The sequence below is a fragment of the Musca vetustissima genome, unplaced genomic scaffold (assembly GCF_032173495.1).
Source record: "Musca vetustissima isolate MV318-11 ecotype Yass unplaced genomic scaffold, APGP_CSIRO_Mvet_v1 utg15810, whole genome shotgun sequence".
Lineage (NCBI taxonomy): Eukaryota > Metazoa > Arthropoda > Insecta > Diptera > Muscidae > Musca > Musca vetustissima.
Window position 1 is genome coordinate 74,372 of NW_026874643.1, and position 20,685 is coordinate 95,056.

A 20,685-nucleotide genomic window follows, 5' to 3' on the forward strand; every position below is an offset into this window, starting at 1 on the left:
TTGTCGGTTTTCAATTGTGTGTTGTGATAATTGTTTTGATTCGTTTTTATTTTTTTTATTTTATTTCACTTCACTTATTTTTCCTTTTATTTGAAAATTTTCTACCGTACCGTATCCACCAGACAACAGCGAGACCAGAGAAGTTGATTGAAGAACGCACACGAGATGACTGATTCGAAATTCTTTTTGGATTTTTGTGTTTGCATCTCCAACAGCGAAGACAATATTTTTTTTTTATAGTTTTGAGATGGGAAAATATGAAATTCATATCTCTGCAGACACTAAGAGAGAGATGTTCTCAGAGGCGCCACAATAATTGGTAAGAGGGGAATATAGAAGGCAATAAATGGTAGGAGGGGAAGACAGAGTAGAGTGGTGATGTGGGTATGTATTCAAGTTTGTTGTAAAATGTTTTATAAAATTGATTTGAAAATTTTGAATATATTTTTATAAATATTTTTATAATAGATAAAAAAAGGTAAAGAAATTAGTAAAGTTGGACTGAGCCGACTGTATAATAGCCTTCACCATTTTGGGCATTTTCTACATATGTATCCTTACAATTGCATATCAATGTTCCCTCGAAGGACCATACTCATGTCTTTCTGCAACTTATGATCAATTTAATTTCATTCTGGCAGATTTAGAGTCATCTGCTTTCCATGGGACACATCACTTAGCACTCATCATTCTAGACTCAATTCAGTACGCTATACCAAATTTCGTGCAAATCGAAACATATATGGGAAATTACAAAATTCTTTTAAAATTCCATTAAAAAAAAAATTAAAAAATTTTTTGCGAGCACATTTATGGTATATGGTACATAGGTTAAGAAAAATATGCTGATTCGAAATCTGTTCGCGTTCACAAATTCGGATGCTGCGCACAAAAGTTATAGCGGTTTTAAATATTTTAAATATAATTTAAATATAAATTAAATTAATTCCCATTTGTTGTAATTCGCGAATTTAATCACAAATGGATAAACATATTTGTTTTCTTTGCATACTTGTCAAATCAAATTGAAATACGGTATAATAGACGCGAAAAAAATAGAAGCATTAAGATATCGGAAAATAAAATAAATTAATTTTTTAATGAAGACAAAACGTTTATTTGAATTTTCGATTTTTTAGTATGGATGAGGTAATGCGGTTTTGCCTTAATCTTCTAAAATATACGACGCTTTCTTCTGCAAATTCTTGTAGATGATTGTTAAATATCGGTAGATTATAAAAAATATAAAAATGTCTATATACATTTTGCAATTACAATTCATAAAAATTATCAATATTAAAAAGCATGCAATTCGCGTATTCGTGGAAATCAGTTGTTGCGCATGCGGTTTTCGTATAAACCGAATTAATCTCTTCCAACAATTATGAATTTTTCGATGTTTCATTTCGCGGCCAAAGTGTGCCGCTCGATGCACTTTACTATGCAGAAACCGTAAAAATGGCTATAAATGACGCAATGTGTATAAGATTTTTATGCGCATCAGATTTCAGTAATCTCCAATGAAAATACGCAAAAGTACATCTATTTTAATAGAATTGGTTAAGCACCGCGGATGTGCCACCACAATCAATTTTGGATTAAATACGCATATTATTCGCGTATCAATGTATTTATGACCTATTTTCACACAGATTCGCGAATATGATTATGCAAGCATGAATGTAGGTAAAATCAATTCGAAGAAAAAAGCGATTATATACGCGAATTTGTCAAAATAAGTTTTTGCAGTTTTTCCTACATTCAAAGTACCTATATCCGCCGTTTTATTGGGCGGAATTGAACATGGCTGGGCTCATTGGATTCGGCACATAAAAAAACTAAAATCACGCGGGGTTCAACTGCATTTAAGTGGCCTTTTTAAATTTAGACTCAAAAAATAGGTTTTTTATAAAAATTTACGCACCCAATTTTCGTCTTTGGAATCCAATTCCAAAGAACCTACAGTGGGCACATTCATGAGATATACACTAAACAAAGCAAAATAACGAGTTCTACAATCCTATAATCAGTTTAGCGTATTATCTGGATGCGCGTCCTGATTATAAGAAATGTTCAAAAAACACCGAAAATCCGGCTTCAAAATCTCAGCATCCGTTTTTGGTGGATGCAGTGATTATATCGAAAAATCATACATTAGAACCATATTGTCCATGGGGTATTTTGCAACTTAGTCACTGATCACATGTTCGTGCGTTGTGTATTTTAGCCACAAATCAGGAAAGAACACAAAAAAACTCGTTGGCTTCAACATATTTTCACCCATTTTTTTACATTACCACAATCACAGCTTCCACCCAACATATTAATTATTACCAATATTTTCAGATTTTGACAAGAACACTTCATTTTATAGAAATGAATTAAAATAATATGCAATATGTTCATATTTCGCGAGTTATAATCTTGCAAACCTCAGCTTCAAGGAATTTAAAAGATTTTTGTAATTTCCCATATATGGACTTTGGTGCACCATTTATCTTAAATCGGACGAAAATATATATGGGAGCTATATCAAAATCTGAACCGATTTTCACGAAACTTAGCACACATCATTCCCGGCTTCATTCAGTATGCTGTGCCAAATTTCGTGCAAATCGAAAGATATTTTGGGACTTTGGTACACATTTTACATTAAATCAGAACAAACTCTATATGGGAGCTATATATAAATCTGAACCGATTTTCACGAAACTTAGCACACCTCGTTCTGTGCCAAATTTCTTGCATATCGAAGAATATATAGTGTCTTTGGTTCATCAATGACATTAAATCGGACGAAATTATATATGGTAGCTATATCTAAATTTGAACCGATTTTCACGAAACTTAGCACTTTTTTAAAAAAGTCGAAAGATATTTAGGGACTTTGGAGCACCATTTACATTAAATCGGACGAAAAAATATATGAGAGCTATATCTAAATCTGAACCAATTTTCACGAAACATAGCACACATCATTCTAGGCTTTACTTAGTACGCTGTGCCAAATTTCGTGCAAATCGAAAGATATTCAGCGACTTTGCTCCACCATTTACATAAAATCGAACGAAAATATATATGGGAGCTATATCTAAATCTGAACCGATTTTGACGAAACTTAGCACGCACTAATCTATACCTAATTCAGTACTCTGTGCCGAATTTCGGGCAAATTTGGTACACCATTTACCTTAAATCGGACGAAAATATATATGAGAGCTATATCTAAATCTCAATCGATTTTACCCTATTTCAATAGGGTTCGTCCATGGACCAAATAAATGACCTGAGCCAAATTTCATCCAATTCGAATCATAAATGCGAACTGTACTTTGTTAACAAAAATACATGGACGGACGGACGGACATACGTAAATCGACTCAGAAAGTGATTCTATGCATATTCATAAAAGGAACCATGGGTCTATCTCGATTCCTTTTGCCTGTTACAAACATATGGACAAAGACATAAGGCGTGGTTTTTAAAATAATTTTTTTTTTCAACCTACATAAGGCGTGGATTTTTAAAATAATTTTTTTTTCTCAACCTACATAAGGCGTGGATTTTTAAAATAATTTTTTTTCAACCTACATAAGGCGTGGATTTTTAAAATAACTTTTTTCAAACTTCATAAGGCGGGGATTTTTAAAATAATTTTTTTTTCAACCTACATAAGGCGTGGATTTTTAAAATAATTTTTTTTTCAACCTACATAAGGCGTGGATTTTTAAAATAATTTTTTTTTCAACCTACATAAGGCGTGGATTTTTAAAATAATTTTTTTTTCAACCTACATAAGGCGTGGATTTTTAAAATAATTTTTTTTTTCAACCTACATAAGGCGTGGATTTTTAAAATAATTTTTTCTGAGATCTATATAAGGCGTGGATGCTACGTCTCTGACATTGAAACGAGATTATAAAAAGCTAGCTTAAAGAGAAAATAGGGTTTCTATTCAATTTTTAGCAATTTTATTAAAAAAGGCTGCTGATGAAGGTCAAAACGAGAAAAAAATACTGAAATGATAAAGCAAGAAATTAAAAAAATATTAGATTAGAATTTAAAAATAAAATATATGCGGAAACAAAATTATCTCCATGCAGAAAAATGTCTCGGAGATGGAAGAGGAAATTAGACCAAATATTCTGTTGGAAAAAAATACTAAAAAAAATTATAGAACAATTTGTACCCTATAAATAATATTAATAATAATTATTATTTTTTGTCGAAAAAAATCAATACACTAGATTTAAAAAATTTTTAACCCAATATTATTTTGCTAATTTGTAATAGCAACAATGTTTTTTTATAGTTTTTTTTTACTGTTGATGATAGTCAATTGAATTATTATGATTATTTTCAATTGTTTTGTTGATGATGTCTGTCTGTAATTGAAATAATCAGAAAAATTCAATTTGCCTTCGATTCAATTCGATTCGATCTTTTCTATACACAGAAGAAGAAACGAAAGAATAAGATTGTTGTGCCTAGCGTAAGTGACAGCTAGATCGCGAAAGTGACCTTAGAGTTCAATTTATAAACAGCAAAGAGAATACAAGTCGCTGATAAAGAAAACAAATTGAAATAATATGGAAATAAAACAAAAAACGAATTATATAAAATTAGGTTAAAAAAAATTTGAATTGAATATTAAAAATTGCATGGAAATAAAATACATTTAATAAATCATAAAAAATGGAAATTATTTTAAAAATCCACGCCTTACGTAGGTTGAGGAACAAATTATTTTAAAAATTCCACCTTGTGCAGGTCTCAGAAAAAAATTATTTGAATTTAGTTGATCGCTTCAGTTCGACCTAATGCCTACCCACCTTTACCCAGTATTTCAATTAAAGTATTAAAAAGTTATTTTTTCTGTTATTATTTTATTTATTAAAACATTTACATTTTTTTATTTAAAATATTTGTTTTGTTTGTTCATCTATTTATTTTCAATATATTTTTTTTATTATTTATTTTAAATGTGTATACAATTTATTTTCAATAAATGTGTGTGTGTATTTTCCGCAGCTCTCTTCTCATCTAACTTAGTAATGGTTTTAGCCTAAATAATAATAATATCATATATAAATAAAGGGCAATTAAAAAATAAAAACTTATAATAATCAGAAAATATATATGAAATCTTTATTTTAATCGATATTACAGTCCATCCATATAATTTAATGTTTGGAGGATTATTTCATGCAAATCTTGACCTTAATTGCCTATCAAATGTTCAATCCAATTTTGGCATATTCATTTCAACATTTCGAAATTTTTTCCAATGTGACAATTGAAGATGAGCTGGTGATTTATTTCAAATTACAAAAAATAAAATTTTACAAACATCTCTAATCCGAACCAATTTCCTTTCGAATATATTACGATATATTTCGAAAAAAAACCCTAACTGTCCCTAATATATATTTTCTATTAAAAATTATTTTGGATTTTTTCGATTCTTAATGAATTTGGCTTGCTTGTTTTGTGTTCTGTTCTTCAACAGTATGTAAGGTTATATCGCGAATTTGATATTTTTGATTTTAGCTTAAAAAATAGCTTTAATGATGTTGTTAATAATTTTTTTGTTGTTCTTGTTGTTTTACTTAGTGATAGAATGATACATAATAATAGAATACTTGTATGCATGCTAAATATCATTTGTTATTTAGGAATCATAGTTATATATATAATTGTGAAATAAATAATACCTATATTTTCTTTTAGTTTTATAATAATTATAATTTTTATTAATTAATAAAATTAATATATGAAAATAATAATAATAAATATCACCCCATTGTTTTTTTAATAACGCAATTAAATCACAATAAAAACAATAAAAATTAAAAAGAATATTATTCCAAAAATATATATTATAATAGATATTTTTTTGAAAAAAAATAATATTTTAATTTTTTGTATTATTTTTTATTTTTAAATTTAAAGAATAGTTAAAAAATTATAATTACAGTTAAAAAATAATTATAATTTGTGAAAAAAATTAACTATGATTTAAATTTAAAATACAAAAATAATAACATTGAACATTGTCTGTATGCGTGTATATTTTACGAAAATTATTTAAACACAATATAAATAAGTAATAATTATACATAATTTGTAAAGTATATTAAATAATTTACATGAAAAAAAATATATTTTTATTTTAAATAATTCGAATTAAAAAATAAATAAAGCATTGAAAAATAAAACATATGTTTCACCAATTTTATATCAACTATAAATATTGTATTTTCAATATTTTTTTAATACACAATTTTAATTTTACATTTAAAAAACATATATATAATAAAAAATACTTTCACATAAAAATAATAACAAAAAAATATAAAAAATAAATTAAAAAATATATATATTCTGAATAAAAACATATATTTGCCTAAGCTCTGCAACTAAGCATGATGACTATAGCTGATTTTGGCAATCTTCAATTTATTCGGTGATCTTGTTTTCAAAAATTAATTCCATTTTTTGTGTGAGTTTTCTTTTTCTTAATAAAAAAATAATGTAATGAGAAACTGAAAAAATGATTTAATACTAAAAGGTTAATATCGGCGTTTCACGGTGATCCAACAAATCTGAAAAGAGAAGAGAGAGAGGTGAAAATTAAAAAAATATTAATTTTTTAGGGTAGATATACCCTGTGGATTTTTTAAAGAATGTCTTTTGAGGGTCATATCTAAGGCGTGGATTTTTTAAAGAATATCTTTTGAGGGTCATATCTAAGGCGTGGATTTTTTAAAGAATATTTTTTGGGGTCATATCTAAGGCATGGATTTTTTATACCCTTCACCACACTGTGGTCCAGGGTAATATGTCTTTGTGCATATTCCTTTTGAGAATATGCATAGAATCACTTTCTGAATCGATTTATGCATGTCCGTCTGTAGATTTTACAATTACAAACAAAGTACAGGTCGCATTTATGATCCGAATTGGATGGAATTTGGCACAGCTCACTTATTCGACCCAAGGACGAACCCTATTGAAATTGGGAAAAATCGGTCCAGATTTAGATATAGCTCCCATATATATTTTTGTCCGATTTAATGAAAATGGTGTACCAAAGTCCCTTTATATCCTTCGATTTGCACGAAATTCGGCATAGCGTACTGAATTATGTCTAGAATGATGTGTGTTAAGTTTCCCAAAAATCGGTCCATATATATATATATGTATATATTTTCGTCCGATTTAAGGTAAATGGTGCCTCAAGGTTCCTATATATCTTTCGATTTGAACGAAATTTGGCACAGCGTACTGAATTAGGTCTAGAATGATGTGTCTTTAATTTCGTGAAAATCGGTTTAAATTTAGATATTGCTCCCAATATATATTTTCGTCCGATTTTATGTAACTGGTGCCTCAAGGTCCCTATATATCTTTCGATTTGAACGAAATTTGGCACAACGTACTGAATTAGGTCTAGAATGATGTGTCTTTAATTTCGTGAAAATCGGTTTAAATGTAGATATAGCTCCCATATATATATATATTCGTCTGATTTTAGGTAAATAGTGCACCAAAGTCCCTATATATGCTTCGATGTGCACGAAATTTGGCATAGTGTGCTAAATTATGTCTAGAATGATGTGTGTTGAGTTTCCTGAAAATCGGTCCAGATTTAGATATAGCTCCCATATATATTTTTGTCCGATTTAATGTAAATGGTGTACCAAAGTCCCTATATATCATTCGATTTGCACGAAATTTGGCACAGCGTATTGAATTGAGTATAGATAGATAGGTGGTAGGTTTCGTGAAAGTCGGTTCAGATTTATTTATAGCTCCCATATATAGTTTCGTCCGATTGGCATAGCGTGCTGATTTGGGTTTAGAATGGCGTGTGTTAAGTTTTCTTGAAATCGGTTCAGATTTGGATATAGCTCCCATGTATAATCCCGTCGGATTTCAAGTAGATGGTGCACTGAAATTTCTGCGTTTTTCCGATTGTTACGAAATCTAGTACACCTTAAAGATTTGGGACTAGAATGTCGTGTGTCAAGTTTGAGGTAAATCGCTTCAGATTTAGATATAGCTCCCATATTTAAATTCGTCGGATTTCAGGTAAATGACGAACCAAAGACCATATATTTGTCTGATTGTTAGTAAATTTAGTATAGGTTAGCGAATTGGGACTAGAGTGACCTGTGCCAAATTTGATGTAAATCGCTTCAGATTTGGATATAGCTCCCATATATAATTTCGTCGGATTTCAGGTAAATGGAGCTCTGAAGTATCTGCGTTTCTTCGATTGTTACCAAATTTGTCATAGGATACCGAATTGGGACTAGAATGACATGTGCCAAGTTTGATGTAAATCGCTTCAGATTTGGATATAGTTCCCACACACACAATTTCTTCGAAATTCATTAAAATGGTGCCCCATTGTGCCCCAAATATTTCCGATTGACCCGACTTTTTTATAGGGTATCAAATGGTGCTAAATTTGAATTAAATCGCTTCGATTTGTATATAGCTCCCATATATAATTTTGTCAGATTTCAAGACCCAAACCTATGGCCTTGTTTGTCTGATTGTCACAAAATTTTGTATGGTCTATTAACACGTTGACGGACAGTTGCGTCTATAGCAGTCAACTTCAAGTTCACTATGTGACATGACGGCTATAGCAGCACAAATGTGCATTTACCAGCGTACAAGTAGAAGCCTAGTGTCATGTTTTCGAATTTCACTTGTTTCTACTGTCCGTCAACGTGTTAAATTAAGTCTAAAATCATGTTTGATTTTATTCGCTTCAAATTTAGATATAGCCCCTCTATAGAATTTCTTCCGATTTCATAGAAATTGGTTAAAAAAATCCGCAAATTTTATTTCGATTGGAGACGAAATTTTGCCTAGAGCACCAAATTGAGTCTATAATGCATGTTAAGCCATGTTTGCTTTGAGTCGGTGCAGTCTTCAGGGGGTATATAGAAGAGATTAATTACTATATAGAAAATGTTTATATCGATTCTGTCCTCACCTTTGGCAATACTCCACCAGGGCAGTGTCACATATGTAAGGAATGCATTTAGCGGAGTCGATTGTTGGCGTCGATTTTCCTTCCAAAAATGAAAGGATTGTGCAAAGCCGCGACTGGCCCACAGCGGATTGTAAGCACCATCATCAAGTTCTGAAATAGAGAAAAACAAAATAAAAAAGTTAAAAATAAATTCAAAATCAAAATAAAAATTAAATTCAATTTTGTTTTTCAATTCCCTTAACTAAAACATAACCTAAAAATGTTTTTTCTTGTTTCACCTTGTAAAGCCTTTTTCGATAGATCACACCAATAATAGATGTTGGTGCCATCGGGGGTGCGACGTTTGGGCACCAGCGTAAGGGCTCGATTGTAGAATGCCTGCATTGCAGCGGTACGTTTGGTACGCGGCAAGGTGGCCGACATTTGTCCCATATCCACAATATTGGCACTATTTAACATGGGCGGTGATAGCGGTGAGGTATTTAAAGATGCTGAGGCTGAATTGAGATTGCCATTGCAATCGTTCAAAGAGGATGGACGTTTGGAGGGGCTGCTGCTGTCGTCATTATTGTGTATGGTGGCATTCGACGAATTGGACGATGAGTTGTTGTCGATAATATTGACATTTATTTCTTGTTGTTGTTGGTCTTTTGGATCCTTGGAATCGTCTTCATCGCTGGTGCTGGTGGTTTGAGTTTGTAATGGATGGCTGTCTGCGGTTACAGGTACACGAACACATTTTTCAAATTTATAAGGTTTCGTGGCATCTTCATCTATGGTTCCTCCTGGTAAATTTGGCTGCGGAGATACTGACAGGGGTGATGTGCTTTGCTCCACCACGGGTAATTCTTCTTTGCCACGAACCGTTATCAAAGAATCGGTTTCGGTTAGAATTATTATTTTACCACCACCTCCGCCACCATCAGAGGCTTGGGAAATGTCACCACCATTTAATGAGATGGCATCATCGGCAATTTCATATTCTTGGCAGGAGCCAGTGGAATCTGCCGTGGTGGCCATGGTGTTGTTTGTGGCTTCAGTTTTGAGATCATTTGCCTTGGGGCTTTCCCCTTTATTGCCATTGGAAATGGTTTCCTTTTTCTTAGAATTTCCCGATTTTGTTTTATCATTGACTGAGCTATTGGTTGAGGAGATGGAGGTGGATGATGAACGATTGCCGCGTAATTTTTTGGGTGATACCTTGGCTAAAAGGCTGCTGGTTTTCGAAACCTTTTCTTTGCCACGTTCCTTGGGCGGGGAGTCCTTATCTTTTTCTTTTTCTTTCTCCTTCTCCTTGGTTTTGGTCTTGGCATCTTTTTTATTGCTTGTGGAGATTTCAGGTTTTTTCATTTTCCTATCGGCAGCCGTTAGGGAGGACGAACGTGTCACACTGCTTACCAAGGGCTTGCGTTCATTAAATTTCAGGCTACCTCTTTTGGTAACCACCAATTCACTTTCCACACTGAGTATAGTTTTGGGTTTGGCCTTAAATTTCCTATCGGGCATTTTATTGAGACAGGCCGGTGTCTCATTGGCAATATCACAGGTTGGACAATAGACCTGAGACATTTGTGGGGTATTTTTGTCGGAATTACCACCCCAACGTTTTTTACATTTCTTGCCGGATTTAAAACAATTGCCACCACAACCAGTGGTCTTGCCATTATTGGAGCCAGGTGAGGGTAGGGTAATATCCACTGCCTCCACAGCATCTTGTATGGGATCATTATTGGGTGGTGACACAATGCTAAGCGACATAACATCCCCACCACCCTCCTTTTTGCCATCCTCTGTTGCCGTTTGGGGTTCATTTAATAATGGTTCCGTTTCATTTGGTTCTCTATCAGCCTTTGTTGTGGTTGCCTCCCCCATCGTTGTTTTGTGGTTTTTAGTCTCTTCTAATTCTTTTTGTTTCATTTGATATTCTTCACACTTGGGATTTGTATGAAGTTTTGCCTCAGATGCCGAGAAAGCAGGATGGTCATCTACAAAGATATTTGATATCGAATCATTTGTAGTGTTTTTGAATTTGATTTTTTTGCACACATTCATCTTTCAGTTTTTTATTTTATTTTTTCAAAATTTCTAAATAAATATATAAATAAAAAATAAATTTAAGAAAATAAATAAAAATTAAATAATAAATAAATACAAAATTAAAAAAATATATTGCAAATAATTATTAAAAAAATTATGTGAAATAATGAGAGCGAGAGAGAGGGAGAGAGCTTTATGATATGCTTCGATTTCTTTATGTGTGGTACTGTGTTGTAATAATTGCATGTGGCATTGAAAAATTAGAGGGAGAGAGCTAGGTAGGAAGAAGCAGGACAGGACAAGAGAAAAGAGAGTGAGGATTTTTAGGGACAGGGGAGTAGGGAGTGTGAGGAGTTTTTGGTTTATAATATTTGCAAATTCTATTTTAAATGTACTTTTTTTGGAAGCTACTGCAGATATGACATGCATTGAATACTTAGAAAGGATATATGTTCGGAACCTATCTAAAAGTCCTAAAATACAGAATAATAGGGAATATCGTTATATGGGGGCTATACTAAAAAGTGGGCCGATAGCATGGTATGGACATTTGCTACCCTATTGGAACTCAAAGTACCAAATTACAGCCAATTCGGTTCAAAAACATGGTCAAAAATCCCCAAAATACAGTATATTGGGAATTACCGTTATATGGTGGCTATGCTAAAAAGTGGACCTACATCGATAATTTTTGGTTGGGAGATTTGCTATTCAATAGGAACACAAAATATCAAATTACAGCTAATTCGGCTCAAAAAAAGTGTCAAAAATACCGAATAAGAGGGGTTTGCTGTATGGGGGCTATTCTAAAAAGTGGACCGATATCGACAATTTTTGGTTGGGAGATTTGCTACTCTATGGGAACTCAATGTATCAAATTACAGCCAATTCGGTTCAAAAAACGAGTCAAAATCCCCCAATACCGAATATTGGGGAGTACCGTTGTATGGGGGCTATTGAAAAAATTAGACCGATATCTATTATTTTTGGTAGGTAGATTTGTTACACAATGAGAACAGGAAATACCAAATTACAGTCAATTCTGTTAAAAAAAAAACGTGGCAAAAATATCGAATAATGGTGGTACCGTTATGTGGTGGATATGCCAAAAATTGGACCGATATCAATCATTTTTGGTAGGGAGATTTGCTACCTAATGAGAACACAAAATGCCAAATTACAGATAATTCGATTAAAAAACATGGCCAAAATCCCCAAAATACCGATTAAAGCGAAGTACCGTTATATGGAAGCTATGCCAAAAATTAGACCGATATCGATCATTTTTAGTAGGGAGATTTGTTACCTACTGAGAACACGAAACACCATTCGGATAAAAAACAAGGCCAAAATCTCCAAAATATCGAATATAGAGGGGTACCGTTGTAAAAAAATGGACCAATATCGATAATTTTTGGTAGGGTTATTTGCTACCCAATGAGAACACAAAATATCAAATTAGAGCCGATTCGGTTCAAATAACATGTCAAAAATCCCCAAAATACCGAATATTGAGGAGTACCGTTACATGGGAGCTATCCTAAAAATCAGACCGATATCGATAATTTTTGGTAGGAAAATTTACTACCCAATGAGAACACAAAATATCAAATTAGAGCCGATTCGGTTCAAATAACATGTCAAAAATCCCCAAAATACCGAATATTGAGGAGTACCGTTACATGGGAGCTATCCTAAAAATCTGACCGATATCGATCATTTTTGGTAGGAAAATTTACTACCCTATGAGAACACAAAATACCAAATTACAGCTAATTCAGTTAACAAATTTGCCAAAAATCCCCAAAATACCGAATAATGAGGGGTACCGTTATATGGGGGCTATGCTAAAAATTTAACCGATATCAATAATTTTTGGTAGGAAAATTTACAACCCAACGATATCACAAAATACCAAATTATAGCCAATGCGATTAATAAATTTGCCCAAACTCTTTAAAATATCGCATAATGTGGTGTGGTTATATGGGGCTACCCCTTCAGCTCGTCTATAAATACTCCCTTCAGCTGAACTATAAGGACTGTCTTTTGTTCCTTCATAAAGACTCCCTTCAGCTCGTCTATAAAGACTCCCTTTCAGCTCGTCTATAAAGACTCTCTTTCAGCTCGTCTATAAAGACTCCCTTTCAGCTCGTCTATAAAGACTCCCTTGCAGCTCGTCTATAAAGACTCCCTTGCAGCTCGTCTATAAAGACTCCCTTCAGCTCGTCTATAAAGACTCCCTTGCAGCTCGTCTATATAAATACTCCCTTCAGCTCGTCTATAAAGACTCCCTTTCAGCTCGTCTTTAAAGACTCCCTTTCAGCTCGTCTATAAAGACTCCCTTTCAGCTCGTCTATAAAGACTCCCTTTCAGCTCGTCTATAAAGACTCCCTTTCAGCTCGTCTATAAAGACTCCCTTTCAGCTCGTCTATAAAGACTCCCTTTCAGCTCGTCCATAAAGACTCCCTTTCAGCTCGTCCATAAAGACTCTCTTTCAGCTCGTCTATAAAGACTCCCTTTCAGCTCGTCTATAAAGACTCCCTTTCAGCTCCTCTATAAAGACTCCCTTGCAGCTCGTCTATAAAGACTCCCTTGCAGCTCGTCTATAAAGACTCCCTTGCAGCTCGTCTAAAAAGACTCCCTTGCAGCTCGTCTATAAAGACTCTCTTCAGCTCGTCTATAAAGACTCCCTTCAGCTCGTCTATAAAGACTCCCTTCAGCTCGTCTATAAAGACTCCCTTCAGCTCGTCTATAAAGACTCCCTTCAGCTCGTCTATAAAGACTCCCTTCAGCTCGTCTATAAATACTATCTGCAGCTCGTCTATGAACACTTCCTCTAGCTCGTCTGTATAAAGACACCCTTCCTTTTAGATCGCATAGTACTTCCTTCCACTATTGGGAGCGAATTTGATTAGGAAAATATTGAATTATAGAGGATTTTGTGTATCTCTGTATTAGCTAGCCGTGTGTATGTGTGTGAGTTTTCTTTTTTTGTGGGTGGAATGCATACTAAATCACACCAACAAATTTACGTACACATCAAAAATAAGTTTTTTTTTGAATTCTTACATATTTGTTTTGAAACAAAATTATAATAGCAGCTTTTTTGTATATATAGACAATATTATTATTTGTTTTTCTTATAAAGATATTATTTAAAAAATGTCTTTATTTAAGAACAACTTAGACTACCAAGAAAAAAATATACAAAAATAATTTTTTTATTATAAAAACAAAAATTAAAAAAATAGTCATTTGCATTTCAGCTAAAATAACAAAAAATAATATATAAAAATTAAAAAAAATGTATCTTTTTTATATATATAAATGTAAGGGGTGTAAGGGAAATCAAAACCAAAATTGAGAAAAAAGTAAAAGAAAAAGAAGTACAGAAGTTTGCAATACAATCTCTAAATACTTCTTTTTGTTGTTGTTAGAGATGTGTTTTTTTCATTTCATTTTCATTACAGATAAAGATGAATCCTGCTTTCTCGGCACAAAAAAATTATCTATAGAATAGATTGTTTTGAGGTTTGGTTTTTTTTGTTTTTCATTTTTTTCGGAAGGGATTTAGTTGCATTTACAAAAAAAATACGATTTTTTTATAAAGTTTGCATTACGAAATTGTTAGAAGAAAAATAATTCAAATAAATCTACGGGGTTTCAAAGTGTTGAATATTTTTCTTTTTTTTAATATAGTACAAGTGGTGTTTTGTTTTTGGTGTGGTATTTTTTGTTTGGTTATTTTCATTTTTTTTGTTATACATTTTAGGACAGGAATAAATTTAAAATAATTCAAAAAAGAAACAAATATTTGAAAATATACAATAAAACAAAAAAGAAAACATACAACGACAACAACAAACTTTACAAAAGCAGCAACAGCAAGTTTGAAAAGATAAATAATTATTTTTTAAATATACAAGCTCAATATTTTTTTAGATCGTGAAGAAGAAATGAAAACAATGATAAAGATATTTGAAAATTATTAAAAAAATAAATAAACATTTAATTTGAAAGTGAAACTGTATGATGAATGTGATGTGAATAAAATTGAATAATGTAATAAGTATTTTTTTATAAGTAAATATTTTACAATATTAATAGAGAGCGTGCTAGTTTGATAAAATATGCTTAAAAGGTTTGAATTGATTTTGAAATTATTTTTTACTTGGTGTACTAAAGGCTTCGTTCATAAATTAGCTGAAGGCGAGCTGAGGGCAGTCTTTATAGACGTGCTGAAGGCAGTCTTTATACCGCGAGCTGAAAGCAGTCTTTATAGACGAGCTGAAGGGAGTCTTTATAGGCGAGCTGCAAGGGAGTCTTTATAGGCGAGCTGCAAGGGAGTCTTTATAGACGAGCTGCAAGGGAGACTTTATAGGCGAGCTGCTAGGGAGTCTTTATAGACGAGCTGCAAGGGAGTCTTTATAGACGAACTGCAAGGGAGTCTTTATAGACGAACTGCAAGGGAGTCTTTATAGGCGAGCTGAAGGGAGTCTTTATAGGCGAGCTTAAAGGGAGTCTTTATAGACGAGCTGAAGGCAGTCTTTATAGATGAGCTGAAGACAGTCTTTATAGACGAGCTGAAGGCAGTCTTTATAGACGAGCTGAAGACAATCTTTATAGATCTTTATGAAGGGAGTATTTATATGAAGGAAGTCTTTATAGACGAGAAGGGTGGGAGGCTTTATAGGGGAATAAAGTAACTCTTTATAGGCGAGCTGAAGGGAGTCTTTATAGACGAGTTTAAGGTAGTCTTTATAGACGAGTTTAAGGGAGTCTTTATAGACGAGCTGAAGGGAGTCTTTATAGACGTGCTGAAGGAGATCTATATAGACGAGATGAAGGGAGACTGGAGGAAGACTTCTAGATGACCTGAAATGGAGGAACAAAAGGAAGTCTATAGACAAACTGAATGGGTGTCTTTATGGACGGGCTGAAGAAGGTCTTTATAGACGGACTGAAGGAAATCTTTATAAACGAGCTGAAAGACAGTCTTTATAGACGGGCTGAAGGGAGTCTTTATAGACTGAAAGGAGACTGGGGGAAGATTTCTAGATGAGCTGAAGTAGGTCTTTATGGTGGAAAAAAGGAAGTAGTCTTTACAGACGAGCTGTAAGGAGGCTTTTAGTCGTTCTAGGGAAGTCTTTATAGACGAGCTGGATGGAGTCTTTATAGACGAATTAAAGGAAGTTTTTCAAGGCAGGATAAGAAATTCTTTGTAGAGAAGCTAAAGGGAGTCTTTATAGACGAGCTGCAAGGGAGTTTATATAGATTAGCAGGTAGGAAACTTTATAGACCAGCTTGAAGGAGTTTTTTTTATAGATGAATAAAATTCATGGAGTCTTTGAAGACGGAGACCTTATAACACCAAGTATATATTTAGAATAATATATGATATTATGTACGTATGTATGTGTGATGGTTTGAAATTTGTAAAATATGATTTTGTATAAAAAAGCTTTGATTATAAATTTTACAAATTTTCGAAATAAATTTGATTATGTTTTAGAATAGTATGAAATAAAAAATAATTATGCAAAATATTATCATTATCAATATATATAAAATATTAATAATAATAAAAAAACAAAACAAAAAAATATTTATATAAAGCATATTGAGATTTGAAAAAGAAATACATGTTAAATAATTAAAAGAAATATATGATCACAATATTTACCATCTCTTAAATCGCCAGCCTCAATTTCAGATACTTCATTGGCCAGCGAATCCAGGCCTTCATTTTCCGATCTCGCCTTAGAACCAGCTGTACCAGCAGCTGATTCAGATGCAGTTTTTGTGCGCCATGCATAGCGTGAAAAATTATTTAAATTAGCACTGGGATCACTGAGGCGTCGCTGATGACGATATGTGCAATAGTCATCGTTTTCCTCCTCCCATTCATCCCACATGTCGGTGGCACAGAAACTAAATAATAAAAAAAAATATAAATAACTTATTAACTTCTATAAATAAAAACAATAATTTTTGCCACTAACCCTGGTTCACTGGTTGGTGTCTCCACACCAGAGCCTTTTGGCTTGGTTACAGCCATTTCTGCATGGCCCTTGCCCTGGGGTCCTTTCATGCGTACAAATTCACAGCGTGTCTGTACGCCGGCACCACTGCTAAATAAACCAAATGACATGCGTTGGGCTACTTTGGAACTTAGACTGGATTGCTGTAATATAGGATATGGGGAGAAGAAACCCTTTGAGTATCTAAATTTATATAGAAAAAATCGTAATGTTCTTACCCTTGAATCATAAACTTTTTTCAAAGCATCATAACGTATGGAACCCAAAAATATAACACCTTGGACAGCACCATCTTTATCATTGGCCACCAATTCCACACAGACCATTTCACCGTCTCTGACCAAGATATCGCTGAAGACCTAAAAAAATGGAAAAAGTAATAGAAAATTATACGAGCCGAAGGACCAACAAGGTGGAGGAAATCTTTATAGAAGAGCTGAAGGCAGTTTCTATAGACAAACTGAAGAGAGTCTTTATATAGGAACTGAAGGGTTTCTTTATGGACGAGCTGGAAGAAGTTTTTTTGGAGGAAGGGAATCTATATAGACGAGCTGAAGTTAGTCTTTATAGACGATCTGAAGGGAATTCTTAATGGATTAGTTAAAAGAGGACTCCAGATACGAACAGACATCTAGATCCTTCACTCTAGTTATTGTTATCGGTGATAGGCTGTGTTTCATTTCCTTACCTCATCAAAATTATCCACCATAAAACAAATATGAGGATATGTGATTTCTTCACCCTCCCCTTTGGTGTCCATTTTTCGGCGACTCGGTGAGGCATATACCCGCTGAGAATGTCTACGCAGCACCTGCAATTCTTTGGGTGAGGTTCGGGTGCATATCGCCAATGTTAAAGTATAATCAAATTGATGTATTATCATATTTAGGTAGACAGTTTCTTCCCAATCGACATCGGGATCACCGATGGGTAATTTACGTGAATCCTTACGGAAAACATCGACCTCAGTCTGAAAGAAAAATTCACAAAATATTTTATTAAACAATTTTTAACTTAAAAATCGATTTCGAATTTCTACTAACCTCATATTTTGGCATATGTCGGGAAGAGCTTTTAACATGTTTCTTACGTACGAAAAATAATAGATCATCTGAATCGATACTGTGCACTGGTTCCGATTGGAATAGGAAATGACGTACAAATAAATCCGTCCAATAGGTGGTACCTTGTAGAACAACAAAACCGCTGTCTGTAAAGAAAAAGAAAATAGGATTAAAGTTGTTATTGATGTTTAAAAAAATAAATCCGAATTGACGGGAGAAGGAAGGGTATGTTAATTTTTTTCTATAGAAAAAAATCGGAACTGAGGGTCTGTGAATTTGTTTCTATAGGAAACAAATCTGACCTGAGGGTCAGTGATTTTTTTGTATAGGAAAGAAATCCGACCTGAGGGTCTATGAATTTTTTCCTATAGAAAAAAGTACGACTTGAGGGTAAAAAATCCGATCTGATTGTCTGAAATCCGACCGCAGGGTCTGTGATTTTTTTTTTCTAAATCCGACCTGAGGGTCTGTGAATTTTTTTCTATAGAAAAACAATTCGACCAGATTGTTTGTAATTTTTTCTATAGAAAAAATCCGACATTAGGTTCTGTGAATTTTTTTCTATAGAAAAAAAATCCGACTTAAGGGTCTGTGATTTTTTTCTATAGGAAAAAAATCCGAACTGTGGTTCGATGAATTTTTTTCTATAGAAAAAAATCCGAACTGAGGATTGATGATTTTTCTTCTATGGAAAAAAATCATCCTGGGCGTCTTTAAATTTTTTCTATAGGAAAAAATCCGACTTGAGGGTCTGTGAATTTTTTTCTATAGACAAAATCCGACTTGAGGAAAATTCAGACACTGGTTCTTTACATTTGTATCTGCTGTAATGCGTTCTATTGTGTTTATTGTGAAATTCATCATTGAAGTTATTTTTTTTTTTGTTAATAAAATTATCCACTAGAAATGACTCATAATAATAACAACAACAACAAAAATCACTTCACTAGTGGTGACATTTATCATTTCGAAATATTTGCAATTTATAATTAGACTTCGAAAAACAACTATAAGGACCACTTAAACCACTAATAGAAAGACGACCCCCCAACATCCCCCCAACGAACCCCCCAAAAAAGAAAGTTTACGAATTCGGTTATAACAACAAAACCCAAGAGATCAAAACAAAATTCGTAATAAAAAGCCGCTGCAAAAAATGGAAGTAACAACCCTCTTGAGTAAAAAGAGAGAAAGTTAAAAAGGATGGTTGGAACCTTGAAATGAGGGTTGAATGGACGGACAACAAAACAAAGGAACTTATGGTGAAAGGAAAACCAACAAAAGTGGGTGGATATTTATAAAGAACGAAAATAAACTGATGGACAAGAATTGCAACTAATCGATAAATGATGGAAAAAATTTTTTGAAAGGGTTTTTTTTCTTCTGCAAGAGAATTTAAAAAATGAATCATTTTTTAAAGTAATTTTTACAACAAATATACCATACATACCATCCTTGAGCAATTGTCTCATTTCTTTGTTCCTTTGGAAATTAATATCCTCCAGCAATTGTTGTAAGGGTGTCTGGGGCCGGAGCAATGCTCCAGCTGCACTGGCCAAAGACATGGTGTTGAAGTAGTTGATGTTGTAAGCTAGGTTTCAGATTGCAATCCAAAGAAGCCTGTTCCAGGGGACAATTTGGGTATGTCGCCTTGACGGAACCAGTTGGTTGTGAAGCAGGGAGTATTCAAAATGGCTATGCTGCAAATATTTTATTGAGTTTCCATGAAAATTGGGGTCACCACATTGTTACTGGTACTGTTTTGTTGTTGCTTTCTTTTTTTTCCAATATTTTATAACATATTATTAAACATTTTGTGGAATAATTCGCGTTTTTAAAATGATTTTTTTAACAATTTGATTTGTTGAAAACTGAAAACCAATCCGTCGTTAACTTCGTTGCACTTTTCTTTGTTTAACCAGACAATTTTGCTGGCTGCTACTCTGCTGGCCTCTTCTGTGTATTCTTTGCAAATGAAAAAGTTCTCTACATTATGGTTGTATTTTTTGTGGGGGTTATTCTTCATTTGTTGTTGTTGGAGGGCTTTGTGTCTTGCAAATAGCAGTAAGTTTTTTAAGGGTTGATTTTTGTTGATTCCTTCCTTTTCTTATAAGCATTTATCACATACATTTGTTTTGATTACTCATTTGGTGTTTGGTATTCCAATTTGACAATTGGTCCAATAAGATTTTAATGCGACATCCATGGAGTTGCTGATGTTTCATGGAATTGTTAACATTTTTCAGATCAGATCTTCACTTCTATAAAAATGATATTATTAAATGATATTATTAATAAAATTAATTTAACTACTTTTTTACACAAAAGATTCACTTTAAAAAACAGCCCGAGCCATAAGAAAAAGCGCCAAAATTACGGCCCCACCAAGCAGCAATTCCTTAGGGAGTTTTTGCACTTAAAATAGCAACTCCCGGTGATGCCAGATTGTGGGAAACAGTACGAAATGAAAGAACGAAGATAATTACAAAGGAAAACGAACGATAAACAACCCGAATCAAAACAAAAT

The 20,685-nt window shown here is 33.2% G+C and overlaps 1 protein-coding gene across 1 annotated transcript; it reads right to left on the minus strand.

Annotated features, from left to right (window-relative positions):
• Positions 1–6,528: 6,528 nt before the first annotated feature.
• LOC133335405 (uncharacterized protein KIAA0930 homolog) lies at positions 6,529–19,738 on the minus strand. The gene is made up of 8 exons (XM_061543679.1): positions 19,609–19,738; positions 18,138–18,304; positions 17,783–18,064; positions 17,313–17,453; positions 17,056–17,237; positions 16,737–16,984; positions 9,014–9,163; positions 6,529–6,605 (listed from the first exon to the last, which is right to left on the minus strand). The coding sequence occupies exons 1-8, from the start codon at positions 19,721–19,723 to the stop codon at positions 6,565–6,567; spliced, it is 1,326 nt and encodes a 441-aa protein (XP_061399663.1). The 5' UTR covers positions 19,724–19,738; the 3' UTR covers positions 6,529–6,564.
• Positions 19,739–20,685: the final 947 nt, after the last annotated feature.

Bases quoted from the DNA above. Each gene is read 5' to 3' on its own strand.
- LOC133335405 (XM_061543679.1), bottom strand. From the start codon at position 19,723: ATGTCTTTGGCCAGTGCAGCTGGAGCATTGCTCCGGCCCCAGACACCC. The intron at 16,985-17,055 runs GTTAGTGGCAAA...TTTATTATTTAG, and splicing joins ACACCAACCAGTGAACCAGG to TTTCTGTGCCACCGACATGT. The intron at 6,606-9,013 runs GTGAGGACAGAA...TTCTCTTTTCAG, and splicing joins CTGGTGGAGTATTGCCAAAG to ATTTGTTGGATCACCGTGAA.